The sequence below is a fragment of the Pristiophorus japonicus genome, chromosome 14 (assembly GCF_044704955.1).
Source record: "Pristiophorus japonicus isolate sPriJap1 chromosome 14, sPriJap1.hap1, whole genome shotgun sequence".
Lineage (NCBI taxonomy): Eukaryota > Metazoa > Chordata > Chondrichthyes > Pristiophoridae > Pristiophorus > Pristiophorus japonicus.
This window is the reverse complement of record NC_091990.1, coordinates 174,331,893-174,348,705: the sequence shown is the minus strand read 5'-3', so window position 1 is coordinate 174,348,705 and position 16,813 is coordinate 174,331,893. Positions and strand designations below refer to the sequence as shown.

At 45.8% G+C, this 16,813-nt stretch overlaps 1 protein-coding gene across 4 annotated transcripts in view; it reads left to right on the top strand.

The window, feature by feature from the left end:
* The window catches only part of syt8 (synaptotagmin VIII), a 139,798-nt gene that overhangs the window by 77,285 nt on the left and 45,700 nt on the right, over window positions 1–16,813 (top strand). For 2 of the 4 annotated variants that reach the window (XM_070898678.1, XM_070898681.1), the window contains exon 2: window positions 9,856–10,015. In XM_070898678.1, the coding sequence (XP_070754779.1) occupies window positions 9,892–10,015 (124 nt within the window). In that variant the 5' untranslated portion in view covers window positions 9,856–9,891. Of the gene's footprint in view, window positions 1–4,781; window positions 4,819–4,977; window positions 5,061–9,855; window positions 10,016–16,813 lie in introns of those variants that run through there. The other 2 variants (XM_070898679.1, XM_070898680.1) reach the window with 2 other exon arrangements.

The window sequence follows — 16,813 nt, the reverse complement described above, 5'->3', positions numbered from 1 at the left end:
CTCCCCCCTCTCTCCTCTCTCCCCCCTCTCTCCTCTCTCCCCCTCTCTCCTCCCGTCTCTCTGCTGTTGCTGTCCCGGCTGTGGAACTGTATTTGCCGCAATGATTCTCTGACCTGTGCCGATTTTGTTAGCTGCCCAGAAGGTTTTTCCAGAGCGGTCACATACACCGTCCTCAGAAAAATTGGAGTAAATGGGAGCTGGCCAAACTGCTTAAATGGCCAGAATTGGCGTGGGTGGCAGGCTACGCCCCCAATGAGGTAAACAAATCATCGCCTAAAAAACTTACCTCAGTGAATTACGCTAGCGCAGAGGCTTTGGGGAAACTTGGAGATTTTAATTTACTCAAAAAAAAACGGTGCACAAAAAAAAAACACGCAGATAATTTGGGAAAATTGAGCCCTTTATCTTGTTATGAAAAGTGAAGAGGGACTTAAAGAAGTTAGATGGCGTATGTTCCACACGTTCCTCGGCCCCTGATTATTTACACCAATTTCCACTTGCGGGATATGCTAATTAGATGCGCAGGAAAATTATTTTTAAAAAGTCATAATTAGAGAGTTCAGAAGAAATGCTTGGAATTGGTTTAAAGTAGACCCCCATAAAACCCTGCTCAAATATTGTAGTAGCACAAATGTCTCATTTGTACCATCACAGGAACTGAGCAGTTAAAGGAATAGGCCACCGCCACTCTCTCAGGGCAATTAGGGATGAGCATTAATTGCAGGCTTGGCAGTGTTGCCCACATCCTGAGAAAAAATATAAAACATAAATATAATTTATAATTTTTCTGAGTTCATTTGTTAAGTCCGATCACACACAACATCTATGTCACTGTTATACTGTTATACTAGACCATGTATAGTAAACACCTCAACTCGCTGGAAAAATACCACCAACGATGTCTCCGCAAGATCCTACAAATCCCCTGGGAGGACAGACGCACCAACATTAGCGTTCTCGACCAGGCCAAGATCCCCAGCTTTGAAGCACTGACCACACTTGATCAGCTCCGCTGGGCAGGCCACATTGTCCGCATGCCAGACACGAGACTCCCAAAGCAAGCACTCTACTTAGAACTCCTTCACGGCAAACGAGCAAAGGTGGGCAGAGGAAACGTTACACGGACACCCTCAAGGCCTCCCTGAACAACAACCACACTGACACCTGGGAGTCCCTGGCCAAAGACCGCCCTAAGTGGAGGAAGTGCATTCGGGAGGGGCGCTGAGCACCTTGAGTGTCATCGCGAGAGTATGCAGAAATCAAGTGCAGGCAGCAGAAGGAGTGTGTGGCAAACCTGTCCCACCCCCTTCCCTCAACGACTATCTGTCCCACCTGTGACAGGGACTGTGGTTCTCGTATTGGACTGTTCAGTCACCTAAGGACTCATGTTAATAGTAGAAGCAAGTCTTCCTCGATTCCGAGGGACTGCCTATGAGGATAATACTGCACTGTAATGCCAGCTTAGATTATGTGCTCACGGCTTGGAGTGGGGCTTTGAATCCAAACCCCCTTGACTGAGTTTGAAACTAAGACAATTAACACTAGCCAAGCTGATACCAATAAGAAGATCTCAGCTGAAGGACATCTTACGCATCTCCCTGCCAAGTATCTTTTCTAAAATAATGAGACAGATGTTTGATATTAACTAGTGGTATGGTTAAAGATCCCATAAGACTCTTCAGTGTCACTAATAAATTACCCCAAGACTTTATAAATGATCTTAACTGCGGTAGCATGAAAACTGAGCAGCTCTGAGATTCAGTGCCTATATAACCGAGCCCCTACTGTCATAGCAACAGTTGTCATGGGGATGGATCATTACACAAGTGTCCTGAGGGAGATTTACATCCCATTCTAGTTGTATTTTGAATACTCTGTGCTTAGCTCCCAGAGCTCTTGACAAGCTAATTACCATCTCTGTGAGCTGGACTATTTCTCTAATTCATTCACAATGAAATCATAAGAACACAATTATTTTCAGGAACTCGAAAATGACATTGACTCTAACAAACCAAATCGTTTTGTTTAATCTTAGCTTTACCTATCCACCTTCCTTAGCATACCCCTCAATCAAGTTGTCAGCCTTGGCTCACTGAATAAACTCTCACCTCTGAGTCAGAAGGATTGTGGGTTCCAGTTTCACTCCAAAGACTTGAGCACATAACTTCTGTGCAGTACTGAGGGAGTGCTATGCTGTCGGAGATGCCTTTTTTCGGATGAGACGTTAAATCGAGGCAGTGCCTGCCCTCTCAGCAGGACATCAAAGTTCGCACGACATTATTCGCAGAAGAGCAGGGGAGTTCTCCCAGTGCCCTGGACAGTATTTATCCCTCAAACAGATGATTTGGTCATTTATTTCATTGCTGTTTGTGGGAGTTTTCTGTGTGCAAATTGGCTGCCGTGAGTTTGACATTACAACAGTACTTACACTTCCAAAGTACTGGACTGTAAAGTGCTTTGGAACATCCTGAGATTATGAAAGGCATTATATAAGTCTTTCTGTCTGTCGATCATTTTTGTGTCCAAAAACATATCTGGTTGCTCCTTGAACCCATTTGTACCATTTGCTTCAATGGTCTTCTTTAGTGACATATTCCCCAAGTCTATTACTCTTGTGAATAAGCTCTACCTGGCTTCTCTGATTCTTACCAATGGCAATCTTTGATATCCCCTGAGATGTGTTCCTCTCAGTATAGTGAACAATTTGGATCAATGCGTTAATCACCTTCATTTAATGTTGAAAATTTCAGTTGTATTATTTTGAAATCTGATCTTTTCCACAACATACAAGCCTAACATTCTCAACCTAGTCTCATAATGTATATTTCTAATCCATAGAATCATCTTGGTTGCCTTATAGTGCACCTTCTCAAAGGAATCTGCATCGGTAAACAAACCTAACTTTCTAAGGGATAAATCAATCTTTCAGTGAAAATTTAATTATTGTGCAGGGATGGCTATACACTGTCCTGTACTGACGGGATCTGACAGCACACTTGCATCATTAGTGAGCCTGCCTACAAACTGTTGCACTGCACAGGGACAAGCTGTTCAATTCTTCAGATGTGTTACTGAGCCACACAGATCAAAATGACCAGTTTTGATTCCTGTTTTGTGTTGAGTTAGTTGATTTGGTTTGGCCTCAGTATATTAGGGTTAAAGAGAGGCAAACAGTTGGCCGCTGTTCACACTCTTAGTTGCCACTCAGTGAATCCTGCTGGAAAGTGCATGATTGGACATTGGCTGAGGACAGGATCAGGCTCCTCTGTAAAACCTTCATGGTCGACAACTCTAGTCTTCTCCAATGCCTCTCCACCGCCATCTAGCTGGGTGGGACTGCACTCGCCTGGTTCCATTCTTACCTATCTAATCATAGTCAGAGAATGACCTGCAAGGATTTCTTTTCCCGCCCCACATCGTTACCTCTGTTGTCCCCCAAAGATCTATCCTTGGCCCCCTCCTATTTCTCATCTACATGTTGCCCCTTGGCGACATCATCCGAAAACAAAGCGTTAGATTCCACATGTAGGCTGATGACACCCAGGCCTACCTCACTATCACTTCTCTCAACCCCTCCACAGCCTCTAAATTGTCAGACTGCTTGTCCGACATCCAGTTTTGGCTGAGCAGAAATGTTCTCCAATTGAATATTGGGAAGACCAAAGCCACTGTTTTCAGTCCCCACCACAAACTGTGTTCCCTAGCCACTGACTCCATCCCTCTCCCCAACTTCTGTCTGAGGCTGAACCAGACGGCTCGCAACCTTGGTGTCATATTTGACCCTGAAATTAGTTTACGACCACATATCCACAGCATAACTAAGACTGCCTGTTTCTACCTCCAAAATATTGCTTGTCTCCGCCCTTGCCTCAGCTCATCCGCTGCTGAAGTCTTCATCCATGCCTTTGTTAATTCTAGACTTGACTATTCCAACACATTCCTGGCTGGACTCCCACATTCTACCCTACGTAAACTAGAGGTGATCCAAAACTCGGCTGCCCATGTCCTAACTCGCACCAAGTCCCGCTCACCCATCACCCCCTGTGCTCGCTGACCTGCATTGGCTCCCGGTTAAGCAACGCCTCAATTTCAAAATTTTCATCGTTATTTTCAAATCCCTCCATGGCCTCGCCCCTTCCTATCTCTGTAATCTCCAACCCCACAACCCCGCGCCACCCCCCCGCCCCGAGATGTCTGCGTTCCTCTAATTCTGCCCTCTTGAGTATCCCTGATTATAATCGCTCAACCATTGGTGGCCGTGCCTTCTGTTGCCTAGGCCCCAAACTATTGTTGTCATAGGGCGACTCGCAACCAAGGTTTGATTGAAAAGAATAGGAGAGAAGTCATGCTAAATCAATAACAAATAGTTAGGATCTTGTAAGCCTATAGATTGCATGAAGAAGGAAAAAATAAGGCGTTATGGAGTTCCATGTTTTTGAGGTCTTTGAAAAGAACTTGTCCTGTGCAAAGTCTTGGTGTGGGGACAGGGGTAATTTTCCATGCTACTGGTGAATATCCTTGTCCACTGCCTCTGTATTCATTTTCCACTATGTATGGCCAACAGGGAAGCAGGAAGAGCCTGTAGGAACAATTAAGGGAAGTTCAGAACTGACCCACCTGCTTTTAGCTTTCAATGGATTCAGTATCAAGAGGCACAGAAGGAGAGTTTCAATCATTCTTATTGGCAACTGCAAATTGGCTGTAAGTGATGTCTTTTATCCATGAGATACATTACTGTACCTATATTCTTAATAGTCTGCGAGAATGCGCAAAGGCCCAAACATTACACCATCGGATACCAATGTATATATGCTAATGGTAAGTACGTCAATCGACTGCTAAATTAGTGGAGAGAGGTGTTACAGATGTGCAAGTTATATTAAAATAAGATTTTCTATAACTGTTACTCTGTACAGTCACTTACTGACTGTAAAATAAAGCAACTTAACAATTTGTATCTGACCTCATCGCTCCAAGGTGTAAATCAGTCCATCTTTTGGAAGATTGGTGAAATGCATGTGAGGGCATGTGTAAGGATCACAATCTCCAGCTGATATCAGGTGAGTCATATTGTTACCCTTCTGTGCAACGCTATTGTCTGTCTAGATATTGAGTTGCAAAAGTTATCTGAATGTGAGGGATGTGGGTCTTATTACGGGACAGACCAGTGATGTTCACCAGAGAGAATGGCCCTGAATTCACGGTTGTTGGCGTAGCTAAGGCGTATGCCACTAACACCCAAAGCAAATCTGCCCTTACCTCATGCAAACCCCCCTTCAAGAACTTGCTGCTGAGTTGTGCGCAGTGTGGTGCTCCATGCAGCCCAGGCGCTGTAAGGGGATAAAATACGGTCACTACAGTGGAGACAGACCGATGGTCACTAAAGTGGATACTGAACGTAATGAATTGATCTGACACCTGGTCCAGATTGTATGCAAAACTCGCTTATGTATGTAAATTATGCTTATACATTTGCTTGAATGGGTTTTAAGAAGAACATAAGAAATAGGAACAGGAATAGGCCATACAGCCCCTTGAGCCCGCTCCACCATTCAATAAGATCATGGCTGATCTGATCATGGACTCAGCTCCACTTCCCTGCCCGCTCCCCATAACCCCTTATCGATTAAGAAACTGTCTATTTCTGTCTTAAATTTATTCAATGTCCCAGCTTCCACAGCTCTCTGGGGCAGCGAATTCCACAGATTCACAACCCTCTGAGAGAAGAAATTTCTCATCTGTCTTAAATGGGCGGCCCCTTATTCTAAGAATGTGCCCTCTAGTTTTAGTCTCCCAGTTTCTCAGTGGAAACATCCTCTCTGCATCCACCCTGTCAAGCCCCCTCATAATCTTATACGTTTCGATAAGATCACCTCTCATTCTTCTGAATTCCAATGAGTAGAGGGCCAACGTACTCAACCTTTCCTCATAAGTCAACCCCCTCATCCCCAGAATCAACCTAGTGAGCCTTCTCTGAATTGCCTCCAAAGCAAGTATATCCTTTCGTAAATATGGAAACCAAAACTGCACGCAGTATTCCAGGTGTGGCCTCACCAATACCTTGTACAGCTGTAGCAAGACTTCCCTACTTTTATACTCCATCCCCATTAGCCTTCCTGATCACTTGCTGTACCAGCATACTAACCTTTTGTGTTTCATGCACAAGTACTCCCAGGTCTCGCTGTACTGCAGCACTTTGCAATCTTTCTCCATTTAAGGGGAAGCAAAGCTTGATGGTTAATGAACCATCTGTTGTATTAAACTTAGTACAGATGGATGGAAACTGTATTCAGTACAGAACACGGACAGTAACATGTTTGGGAACATAGATTATAGCAGCATGTGAACAAGATGGTACTGACTGGTAGTTTTGACTCGAGGTCTTGGGAGAGGGATAAGGAGGCACCACCCTGGGAAACAAAGTTAATCAACACATCATGAGGAACTGAGGCAAAGTTGACACCACTGAACAACACATTCCGGGAGGGTGACATGTGATGGGAGATGGACAGGTGGGGAACCATTCAGAGCCAGTCTTAGCAGTTGGCCAATTGGTTGTTTTGCACGAGGGTCGCACACCTTGAAAAACTGTATAATTGTAATTGTTCATCGGCACCCTTCCCCTGCATGCTTGAATAAAGACCGGTTAACCGAGGTTTTGTCTGAGTGATTCTGTGGTCGCTATACGGATGGGCGGGTGTCGATTCCTTATATCAGGGAGGGTTCCACCTTGAGGAATAGAAGTCTTCTTTTTACCCCAACAGGAGCGAACCATTGTGCGAACCTGGGATCACGTGGGGCGGTGCTCCTTTCACTTCCTGACTCTAAGCCAATCAGGAAACAGGATATTGCTGATTTGTATAATTTATAGGTGATATCAAGCGGTCATTAAAAAGCATAGACCTAAGCTTCATGGAGGTACAAACTACGAGCTGGCAGGAGTACATCACATTTATATTTACAATATCAGCTGCAGTATCAGCATGGCAGCAACTGAAATCTTCAAAACAAACAACAACATTTATTTCAACGTTCTGACAATCTTTAAAATTGTGTAAATAAAAGCATTTATATTTGTGCTGGGAACCTGACAGACAGTTGATTTACTTAATACTCCCAAAGTGAAATTCTGGGTAAACACATGTCTCTTTTCACAGATATACGTGACTCTGAAATGCAATTGAATGCTAAAAGGCTGCCGCATAATAAATTCTGTCACTGCAATCTTCTCATGGTAACAATCTATCATTGTAAGTGTCTCATTAGAAAAAAGTTTTCTCATTCAAAATTCACAAACATCAGTTGTTACAAACCTCTTATAACACATTCTGACAATGCAAATCTCTCATTACTTTACACGCTGAGTATTAACTTCTCATTAAATAAAAGTTACAAACCATTCATTTACTGCTTTATTCAGCGTGTTTACAAACACTTCATTATGATAACCTCTTGAAACAAATCTTCCATTATAGCATTAACTTATTACAGATCTTTTTGTAATACAATTTTCTCATCCAATCCCCTTACACTGTGCAACAGGCTTCCTGCGCATGTTTGCTCCAGACCTAAAAATTCTCTGAGAGTACGCCATCATAGCGACTGCGAATTCAGGGACAATATCGGAGGGAGTCTTGAAACCTGTAACACTCCCCTTTAAAAGTTGATAACAACCAGAACCTGCTTTTTTACCATTCCAACCTCATGGACAGACGCAAGCTGACAACATTTAACAGAAGAGCTGCTTGGAATTCATTGTGTTATAATATTTGCATCTCTATAGTGCCTTATGCTAAAATATTTCAGAATGCTTCACACTATGAGTTACTTTGAAGTGCAGTAACTGTAGCCATACGCAGCAGTCATTATGTGCCAACAATATCCCATAACCCATCATCATCATAAGCAGTCCCTCGGAATCGAGGAAGACTTGCTTCCACTCTAAAAATGAGTCCTTAGGTGGCTGAACAGTCCAATACGAGAACCACAGTCCCTGTCACAGGTGGGACAGATAGTCGTTGAGGGAAGGGGTGAGTGGGATTGGTTTGTCGCACGCTCTTTCTGCTGCCTGCGCTTGATTTCTGCATGCTCTCGCCGATGAGACTCGAGGTGCTCAGCGCCCTCCCGGATGCACTTCCTCCACTTAGGACGGTCTTTGGCCAGGGACTCCCAGGTGTCGGTGGGGATGTTGCACTTTATCAGGGAGGCTTTGAGGGTGTCCTTGTAACGTTTCCTCTGCCCACCTTTGGATCGCCTGCCGTGTAGGAGGTCCCACAACCAACAGGGAGATGAATGGCAGTTGACAGGTAGGGGTGGATTTTCGAGGGATTTGCGACCGTTTTTCCGCCATGTTTTGACCATCCACGGCGAAAAACCAGGCGCCCAGCTGTTTCTCACCTGGTCGCGATCCTCGGCTCGGTTTTTTGCGGTGGCGCTTGGAAGCACTGCCGGGGAGAGCTGCGCCGGGGGGAGCAACCACTTGGATTGCGACAACGTCCGAGTATCGAGACGCACCTGACCCGTACGCTGCGTCTCGATGACCGCCAGGGAAAACACGGTGGTGCAGCCCTGCCGGCAGCGTTAAGTTGGAAAACCTGAAAAAAAGGTAAGTTAAAGTTTTTATTTTTTATATTTTTGAAGCGATTTCTTAGGTAAGGGTGTTGGTAATGTTCCCCCTCCCAATGCTCCTGACCCCACACTAAAGTTGGCGAGGAACCTGTTTTTGCGCCGCGAAAATAGTGCAACGTCTCCCTTTGTGCTGCACCCCGGCGCAGAACCCAAATGCCAAAAGTTAGGCAATTAATCGGCAACGCTAATCGTGCGGTAATTTTCACGCATCGCCTCCATTTTCACCCCGAAACAGAGAAAGCCGAAAATCTAACCCCTTTATCTATTCTTTTGGTGGGATCAATTGAGTGGGAAATGCAGCTCTCCCAATAGCATATTATCATAGGCAGGCCCTCGAAATTGAGGAAGACTTGCTTCCATTCTAAAAATGAGTTCTCAGGTGACTGTACAGTCCAATACGGGAATTACAGTCTCTGCCACAGGTGGGACAGACAGTGGTTGAAGGAAAGGGTGGATGGGGAGTCTGGTTTGCATACGCTCTTTCCGCTGCCTGCGCTTGGTTTCTGCATGCTCTCGGCGACGAGACGCGAGGTGCTCAGCGCCTTCTCGGATGCTCTTCCTCCACTTAGGGCGGTCTTTGGCCACGGACTCCCAGGTGCCGGTGGGGATGCTGCACTTTATCAGGGAGGCTTTGAGGGTGTCCTTGAAACATTTCCTCTGCCCACCTGGGGCTCACTTGCTGTGTAAGAGTTCTGAGTAGAGCGCTTGCTTTGGGAGTCTTTGTCAGGCATGCGGACAATGTGGCCCGCCCAACAGAGCTGGACGAGTGTGGTCAGTGCTTCAATGCTGGGTGGCACACGGTGGTCTGTGACTCCTGGTGGAGAAGCTGATTATTCTGCTGTACATACTATATTAACATCCACAAGAACAAGCTTCGGTATTGCTCTCCCAACCAAAAAGATCCATAACAGAAAACAAACAGTGTGTAGACATTGGGAATAGTTAGCACCTTGATTAGGCCAGCATGGGCCACTGGAAGAGCAGTGGGAGACAAGAACCTCATCATTCTCATAAAGCAAGTTGGCTTGAATGGAAGATGTGATCGATTTCACCCTTTTATAACGTTGTCTGGTTTTCAGAAGGTCTTTCTTCTGGATCCTGTGTTCTTGCGCTGAGGAGTGACTATGGTCGGAAATAGAATGATCTCTCCCGATCCGTGTTGTAACATGACCATAACTCGGGGTTGGTTTATTTGCATCACTGAATGTCTTTTCATTTTTTTTACAGGTCATTGATTTAGATCTTATCTGAGAAGAAGAGAAAATGAGTACGACAAATGATACCTCGACTGTAAAACCAGTTGGCACTGTTGTTCCAACCAATGCCACCCAAGTATCCACGACCAAAAGTGGGGACTTCGTTTCCAATTTGATTAATAAAATTCCACGTAAGTACATAAATGTAACCTAGTGAAATTCCAGGAAGCATAATCATGAAGCAGGTTTGGTTAGATTGTAGACAGAGCCAGAAATATGGACACAAACACAAGTATTTTATCAATTCTCTCTGTTGTCCAACTTCACGATAACCCGACATGGCTGCACTCAGACCAGAGGCTAACCAGATGAGTGACATTGAGTAGGTAACACGTAAAGAATGCACTCAGACCAGAGGCTAACCAGATGAGTGACATTGAGTAGGTAACACGTAAAGAATACAGTCAAACATAGCTTTTCAGCTAAGGGTTCGCTTTCTTCGTGTATGGATTGTTTTACCTTTCCTGTGCTCAGCCTATTACTCAGGTTTACAGTTACTTCCCCCACTGCAGCGAAGGACAAGAGTAAGGGAGAACAGGAAAACAGAGGTATTCTGGGAGGACAGACGCACCAACGTTAGCGTCCTCGACCAGGCCAACATCCCCAGCACTGAAGCACTGACCACACTCGATCAGCTCCGCTGGGCAGGCCACATTGTCCGCATGCCCGATATGAGACTCCCAAAGCAAGCGCTCTACTCGGAAGTCCTACACGGCAAGCGAGCTCAAGGTGGGTAGAGGAAGCATTTCAAGGATACCCTCAAAGCCTCGCTGATAAAGTGCAACACCCCCACCGACACCTGGGAGTCCCTGGCCAAAGACCTCCCTAAGTGGAGGAAGTGCATCCAGGAGGGCGCTGAGCACCTCGAGTCTCATCGCCGAGAGCATGCAGAAATCAAGCCCGCACTTTCCCCCAATGACTATCTGTCCCACCTGTGACAGGACTGTGGCTCTCATATTGGACTGTTCAGCCACCTAAGGACTCATTTTTAGAGTGGAAGCAGGTCTTCCTCGATTTCAAGGGACTGCCTATGAATGATAATGATGAGTACCTCCAGCCCCTTCCAACCTGTTTGAGAGTGGAATCTCTAACTATCCTCTCTGATCCTAAGACACTGAAGTTTTGTCGGCTCATTCTGTGAAAGCAGACTAAGAAAGGGAATAAGAGAATCAAAAAATGAGGAAAACAGTATCATTATAATCAGCATATGACAGATTAGAGATCAGTCTTATTTCAAATCACAAAAGATGATAGGGTAATCCATTTAAGAGGTTAATGTCTGCCTAACAATGATGCACACAGGAATGCAGTAGGAGCCCCTTCCAAAGGGGATGAGTCACCCATGACACGGTGGATTATTTATCAAGTATCGCAGGTGATATTTGAACCCTCTGGGTGCAAAGTCTTGTTTTGCATGTGTAAACATTATACTTTGTTTTCTGCCCTGTTATCTCCAGCTTGGGATTTCCCGTCCATTAAAAAGAATGGGAGTAAAGTCAAGGACTGGTAACATATCCTGACCTATACCTGGCAGTTCCTGTGTCTTTGGGGTCTATTTTTTTATTGATGGCATAATTTAATTGTAAAATACAGCTTTTGATGTTCACCAACATAGGCGCTCCAAAATTCTGGGGATCTTTCTCCACCAGTGGAATTGTGGCAGAGCAGAAATGTTGCCATCCATGGATGTGGACCAAGACCCTGTCCTGGGTGTGGGGTCATTTATATACTTAGGGTGGCCTTGTGCATTCAGGGGCACAATAGAAGCATCTACTGCGGCAATGGCACGGAAATCGGAGTGCTATTCCATTGGATGTACCTGGAGATCCTTAATGGGCTGAAGAGAATGATGACTTCAATTCTCTTCAGCTGCTAAAGGAGCAAGCAAGCCTGTTTCGAAGGTAATTGATCCATTGCACGCTCGATGACATTTGTCCTAGGCTATCTTTGGGTCTTGATAAAGCACCTCAACACAACTCGCTCCGACTGTCAACTGGTAAGAGCTCCATTAGGGCTTAACGAGCGTAATTGGTCCAATTCCCGATAGGCGGCTGGGAATTTACCCAGACGCCCCAAGGCATGAGGAGAGGGCTAATGGGAGACGATCCTACTTCTCCAAAGGAATATGAGGTACACTTTACGTAGGATGGAAACAAGGTACTTCTTGGTTATGCCCTAAATTGTGCCCCCCCCGCCCCTACCCCCATTGCTCTGCCCTAATCACGCTTCTCAAGACCCCAGAATTTCAGGGCCTTGGTTTCTTTCCTCCACTCTCAATTTGTTCTCCTCCTCAGCTTGATTTCAAATAAAAAGTTTGCATTGTCTGATCCTGATGCGATGTGGGGCCCAAATTGCCCCTCTCCTTAAGGCCTGTTACCACCGCACAATCGGCGGCCATGCTGCGAAGTGGATTGGCCGCCGACTTTTTGTGGAATGGCCGCTGCTCGCCCAATTGTCCTCCCGATGTTTCCCGGTGATGCCCCGATCCCCCCCCTCCTCCACCCCTCCGCTGCTGCCGATCCGTGGTAAGCGTGTCATCGCCGCGCGCAACGCCGATCTAACCCCCCGCACCCCCGCCCCCCCCCACCCCCCCCCACCCTTGTGTGTGCCAAGCCACTGGCCCGGCCGAAACCCTCCCTGGTGGTCCTGTAGGCCGAAGTTTTAAAATGGCGGTGGCTCTCCACTTTAAGTGAAGGGGAACGCTATGGTGACATGGCGCTGTGCTAACGTCCTCGCGGCGGTGATTCCACTCCGCACCTAACTTCCGCCCCTCAGCTGTTGCCACCGCCCCATATCCGCCCCTCAAGTGTAGTCACCGCCGCCATTAAGAGCGACTTCCGGATCCAAGGAAAAAAAAAACAACAAAGAACCGAATGTCGCTCAAGAGGTGACCTGAGCTGCAGCTGTGGGAAAAACCACTGAAGCGGGCTGAGGTGCAATTTCTACCCCACTGTTTTTAACTGGATTAATTAGCCTCTAATCACCAGCAAAATGCAATGTACTCATGTAGGAAGACAGAGATTTCAATTCCTATACATTACTGCTGCTGTTGTTTTCAGGGCACTGTTGGGAATCGTGGTCAAGCATTAAGTTAAGGGGGCAATTTTAACGTAACCCATCCGTTGGAGAAACAATGCGGGTACAACACTGGTTTTACGCATCGACCAAATGTACTCTCCATTGAAATCAACGATGAGTAATATTGGGTAGGGTGGTAAACCACCTGATCCCATGGGTTCCCATCCGTGAACATTACCTCCAAGGCATCATTACTCCCTCCTTCTCCAGAACTATTGACATTAGATAATTGCAATGTGTTTGCTGTTCAGGTGTTAATGTTTTAATCTAACTATCCAAGCGTTGTTTGGTTCTTGGCAAACAAATTTCATTTATGTGAGGTACACCAAATATTTTGTCGGTTACTACCATACTGGTGAAGTCTGCAGAATTTGCTGCTGGCCTCTCCCATCCCCACTGAAGTAATATTTTTACTATCTCTATAATCCTCAATCTTCCTTTCCAACAGATATTGATCTAACTTCCTCTCAGCTTTCAACTGACTTTAAATCTGATGTCTGAGAATCTATTCCACAAGTCTGCTTTTCTGTGAGAGAATGCTTCTTTCTAATATTAACCTTGCTTGAAACCTTTAAATTTTATTCTTGTGACTTCTAGTCCTAAATTAATTGCTTAAGTAAACCAGTTTTCTTGCTTGAACTTCATCTACACCATTCATAACATAATATAAGAACATTTCTTTAGACCTATTTTAAGGCTCTTAGGCCTAGAAATTGGCCTTCTTAGCACCTCCCATTATCGCCTCCGGGGGGCGATAACGGGCCACTAACGACTTACTGACCAGGTGTGGCGAGATGATCAACTCCTGCTAAATTCGTCGGGAGGTTTACGGCAGCAATAGGACATTGGGCCCCGATCTCCTTCGCCTGGTGATCGTGGCGTCATTGCCGTGTGCATTACCCCGGTAGTGCCCCGGGCTCGAACTTTGGTTCCGAACCCCTGCAGCAGTGCCGGGGCTGCAGGAGGCATTCATCGGGAGGCCGGGCGCTTCGGGGGCGATAATTAAAGGCGAGGTGGCCAAGGTAAGTCAAAAAATTTCTGCAATGTTGTAAGTCGATTTTCTTCAAACCACTTCCGTCTCAATCGATCAGCCATCGGTGCATCGGGAAGATTAGGCCGGATCACAGCTGCCATTGGGGACCAGGTAAGTGTATTCCTTTGCAGAGCCTTCAGCGACGGCCCTTCCCTTTAAGGGAGGGAAGGAGCCTCCGGACGTGGCAGTGTTACATGGCCCAGTGTGCAGCGGTGCACAACTCATCATCAAAGGCAGTCCCTCGGAATCGAGGAAGACTTTCTCCCACTCTAAAAATGAGTCCTTAGGTGGCTGAACAGTCCAATACGAGAGCCACAGTCCCTGTCACAGGTGGGACAGATAGTCGTTGAGGGAAAGGGGTGGGTGGGACTGGTTTGCCGCACGCTCTTTCCGCTGCCTGCGCTTGGTTTCCGCATGCTCTCGGCGTTGAGACTCGAGGTGCTCAGCGCCCTCCCGGATGCACTTCCTCCAGCCCCGCCTGCTGCCTGCTGCGCTCCAGGAAGGAAGTGGAGCGTTTTCTTTAGCACTCCATTTCCTTCCTGGAGCGCAAACCCCGAATTTAAAAAAAATAGCATTTAGCACAAATTTTTTCAACTTTGAAAAGTTAGTGCCCCAAATGGGGTGCTCCCGAATTTCTCCCCATTAATCTCTTCTCGAGTAAAATTAGATTGTCACTTCATAATTTAGACCCTGACAATCCACTTCCTTCCGGCATAATGTTGCTGTATTTGAGGCAGACAGGGTGGAAATTTTATGTTCTACCACCCTATTTGGCATTTCACGATGTCTCTGCTGAAAGTGAGGTGGACACTTCCTGGAGACATCCCCTTCCATGTAGATGTGACTGGAAAAGGCAGCATGGTGCCCGACACCGGAATTCCCGCCTGTTCTGCCTCCATTGTCCTTCACGCTTTTTATGCCGGCAATCAAGCAGGTATCCTAGCTCCAGGACTATATCCCAGAAGATGTGGGGCCCACAAGATTTTGAAAAGTTGGTTATCTTAAAGCATTCGTGGAATAATTGCGTGCCATAATGGAACTGCTCGTTTTGGAAAGGAGCTACTTTTCCAGGCAGTGGGAATATCCTCGTCTGGCACCCGTCACTCCAACCTTGTGGATTACGCACGGTTCCACAACAACGTTCCACCCCATCGCTTCCCGGCTGCCCCAGCTTTGCCACAGATGGTAGAGTTCATCAAATGCCCCATACCCCAGGAATTTGGATGGGGTCAAGGACGCAACTTGCCAGCAGGCCATTGTTGTAACGGAGACTGGGACTCGTGGATTTGTAGCCATAGTCTCCTACGGCTTGGGATTGATATGATCACTCTTCTCTGACTACCAAGTCCGCCCTAAGTGGAGGAAGTGCATCTGGGAGGGCGCTGAGCACCTCAAGTTTCATCACCGAAAGCACGCAGAAACCAAGCGCAGGCAGCGGGAAGAGCGTGAGGCAAACCTGTCCCACCCACCCCTTCCTTCAACGACTGTCTGTCCCACCTGTGACAGGGACTGTGGTTCTCATATTGGACTGTTCAGCCACCTAAGGACTCATTTTAAGATTGGAAGCAAGTCTTCCTCAATTCCGAGGGACTACCTATGATGACGATGATGATGATGACTTCCTAATATTTCTAGAATCCCTTTGAGGTGGATGTTCAAACATGCCTGAAGTGGTCTTATTTGTGATTTGTATTCTGTCAGTTTCACCTGTTCTGACTTGTAATCCAGTGCTTTCCAGGTACATCCTAACACATGATTTATCTTATTGATAATTATTTTACATTGCCCAGATGCACCTGTCACCTGTAAATATCTTGAATGTTATTCATCAACGATGACCCAATTAGCAAACTACAAGACAAAAATTGTCATATCTGAACAGAAGTTAACGTTCGAATAAAGGTTGCAACAAAACTAATTGTGGTTAGTAACTGGTTGAGTATTAAAATGCCAAAATATTTCAGGTGTTTTTCAGAATCTAGCCTCATGTCTGCTATTTTTATCTATGTTAAGTGTATGGAACTGGTTATAGCTTTGATCAGTCATGGGCCTATCCCATAGTTTTCAGTGTGTCAGAATATTTGTACTTATAGGTAACAAGGTGAGTGTATTTATAAACCTGACCTACAGTACATTATGTGCGAAGGAATGGTTATGGTGCCGAAGTGGGTATATCTATTGACTAAGATACAACCCTACAGTTATTGATCACTGCATGAAATAATGATTAAAGCTAAGAAGCTGGATATGGTTATATTAATCATAAGGCTGCTCCACTGCATTCCATTATTGGGCATGGTATTGATCAGAACTAACAAGCTATATTTCGCTTCAAATCATCAGCATGTCCCACAAGAGTTTGAAACATAGAAACATAGAAAATAGGTGCAGGAGTAGGCCATTCGGCCCTTCGAGCCTGCACCACCATTCAATATGATCATGGCTGATCATGCAACTTCAGTACCCCATTCCTGCTTTCTCTCCATACCCCTTGATCTCTTCAGCTGTAAGGTCCACATCTAACTCCCTTTTGAATATATCTAATGAACTGGACTCAACAACTTTCTGTGGTAGAGAATTCCACAGGTTCACAATTCTCTGAGTGATGAAGTTTCTCCTCATCTCGGTCCTAAATGGCTTACCCCTTATCCCTAGACTGTGTGCCCTGGTTCTGGACTTCCCCAACATCGGGAACATTCTTCCTGCATCTAACCTGTCAAGTCCAGTCAGAATTTTATATGTTTCTATGAGGTCCCCTCTCATTCTTCTAAATTCCAGTGAATATAAGCCTAGTCAATCCAGTCTCTCCTCATATGTC